The 2,434-nt window shown below is 49.3% G+C and overlaps 1 protein-coding gene across 2 annotated transcripts; it reads right to left on the bottom strand.

Moving 5' to 3' along the window:
- Positions 1–378: 378 nt before the first annotated feature.
- LOC107577510 (protein fem-1 homolog C) lies at positions 379–2,307 on the bottom strand. Of its 2 annotated transcripts, none has more exons than XM_016263578.1 (2): positions 1,897–2,307; positions 379–1,027 (listed from the first exon to the last, which is right to left on the bottom strand). In XM_016263578.1, the coding sequence occupies exon 2, from the start codon at positions 997–999 to the stop codon at positions 397–399; it is 603 nt and encodes a 200-aa protein (XP_016119064.1). In that variant the 5' UTR covers positions 1,000–1,027; positions 1,897–2,307; the 3' UTR covers positions 379–396. The 2 variants fall into 2 exon arrangements, with proteins under 2 accessions (XP_016119064.1, XP_016119063.1); XM_016263577.1 differs by having other exon boundaries at positions 379–1,026; positions 1,886–2,306.
- Between the last annotated feature and the right edge of the window lie 127 nt (positions 2,308–2,434).

Here is a 2,434-nt window from a genome sequence, read left to right as displayed (position 1 = left end):
AGAAAGCAATCCGAACTAACGGACCAACGGACCAGGCTATATCACAATGCATGATGGGTAATTACGTAAGTTCCGTGAAAAGCATTAGCTTTGTTGTTTTGCTAATACCTCATAATGAACCTGTGAGTGTCTGTGGGTGAGCACGTTCAAAATACAAAAGCGCACTTTTTCATTTTATAATGTCGTCTTATTGCTCTTCTTTCTAGTAGGTGCATTTTAAAAATGTTCTCCCGATGAATCCTGGACTCCTGCTCAAAATGATAAATTAATGTAACGACAGCTACAAGAAACACTCTCGCACTAGTCTAGACTTCATCACGTCATGCATGCGTGTGCTCTGTAGGGGTGTTTTGTTTGGTTTTTGCAAAATACTCAATAATGTCAAATCACACATCATTAAAACAACAACTGCGATATCATCGCAGAGGATAAATACAGCGCATCCCTCGTCTCACCTTTCACACTTTTCCGGTTGACATCGGCTCCTTTCTCCAGCAGGTACTGCGCGATCTCCTTGTGGCCTTTATAACATGATATCATGAGGCAGGTGTGTCCGTGCCTGTTGGCCACTTCCAGATCCGCTTTGTGCTCCACCAGGTATCTGACAATATCCAAGTGTCCGTCGAAGCACGCGGCTCTCAGCGGGGTGGAGTTCGTAAGAGTCGTATTGTTCACAGACGCACCGTGACCCAGCAGAGACTGCACGACTTTCAGATGTCCGGCGGCCGAGGCGGCCCACAGCGGCGGCGCTCCCTCGATGATCTCCCCATCGAAGTTCACCGAGCCTCCGACCTCCACCGATGCGCAGCAGCACTCGATCAGGTACTCCACCAGCTCCAGGTGCCCGTACCGCGCGGCCATGAGCAGCGGCGTCGCTCCGTTGGTCTTCTCCGCCATCAGCTTCATCACGTCGTGATTGCTCTTGTTCTCCAAGAGCTTCTGGAGGAGCCTCAGTTTGCCGTCTCGGGCGGCGTTGAAAACAGCAGTTTTTAAATCCATGGCATAGGGTTACCTCGCGGCTCCGTCCTACAGACAACAACAAGATCAGACGCTTACATTCTCATGCTTTCAATACAAGCTTAAATTGTAGGGATGTAACGCTGCAGCCTGATAAATCAATAAAAATGTGACGATTCAAGTCGGTTGAGATGTTAAACGAATCGCGATACAATTGAGGGTTTATATGAACGACTGTCGTCAGAAAGTTTAGATGGTGTTTTCTCTATATCATGCATATTAAAGCATTGTTTGCTAGCTTTGTTTACAGCGGTAATCAAGCAAACACTGTATTGCTGCAGGTCCATGAGCGCCACCTGCTGGCAGCATCCTCATTTTACAGCTCAAAGTGCCTAAAACTATTCACAGTCCTGTAGCTTTGCAGGAGGCTTCTTGGAGGTGTTTATGCCGCAGGTGAGGTCAGTGAGCAACCAAACCAGCGGCCTACTGCTTAAACTAGTCCTAAAAGTTACTCATGCGGTCATAAAAGGATCTATTTTTACTCTGAAAAGCATCAGGTTGAGTGCTAGTTCTTCAGACCCAGTGCTAGCTAGGTCATGATCCGGGTCACTTCTGTGTGTACTCGCAGCACAGAACCAGAAACACGAGTGTATATGACTTTATCACGTGATCAGAAGCACGAACCTAGCACAGCTCTCTTTGTATATAACCACTTAGCGTCCTATACATTCACTATAATGACGACCAGTCAGGGTTCGAGTCAGTATATGCACAGATATGCTCAGTGTTGACATCCAGCACGGCTCACTCAGAGCTAGCATCACAGCTGCTTCGCGTTAGCTTTTACCTCAAACTACACCGTTGCACCCGTGTGCTGTGCTGTAGCGAACAGAGCCGTGCTGTGGGTCATTACCGTGTCGTTACTCACCGCCAGCGCTTGTGTCCGTTAACGGCAGCTCCACAGACTGCGACGGTAGCGGTGCTTTAGCTCATACCGAGTCCAAATCATATGTGACGATAACAATAGCGCTTCCTGTAACACCGAGCTCCTCCTCATTAAACACACTCGATCGCTGTTTCACGAACTGCAGAGCCTCACGAATCCGACGTTACGCTGCTTTTAAGTCCATTTCTCGGTTCTGTCGCTCAGCTCTCGACGAACGCCGCTGATTCCCGTCAGTCACAGCGGCCCGAAGGTCCCGCCCCATCGCGCGTGATTGACAGCCAGGCGGACCAATCACGGCGTCGCTCAAACGTTTTCCATTTAAAGGTAAACGAGAAGAGTCGCGAGCGCGTGAGGAGCGAACGCACCGGTTCTCGGAGGTTGCTGAAAGAGTCGAGATAGGACTAACTGCAGAACCGCAGAACCATACGTCATGACAGTCTGAGGACAACAGCGCCAGACTAACAGTCTGAGGCCGGAAGTGGGCGGAGCAAGTGTTGCCTTCCGCTACTTCCGTGTTTTGGACCGTTTCAA

This window comes from Sinocyclocheilus grahami, unplaced genomic scaffold (genome assembly GCF_001515645.1).
Source record: "Sinocyclocheilus grahami isolate Dianchi unplaced genomic scaffold, SAMN03320097.WGS_v1.1 scaffold6265.1, whole genome shotgun sequence".
Taxonomy (NCBI): domain Eukaryota; kingdom Metazoa; phylum Chordata; class Actinopteri; order Cypriniformes; family Cyprinidae; genus Sinocyclocheilus; species Sinocyclocheilus grahami.
The sequence above is the reverse complement of the archived record's forward strand: the minus strand, read 5'-3'. Positions and strand labels throughout refer to the sequence as shown.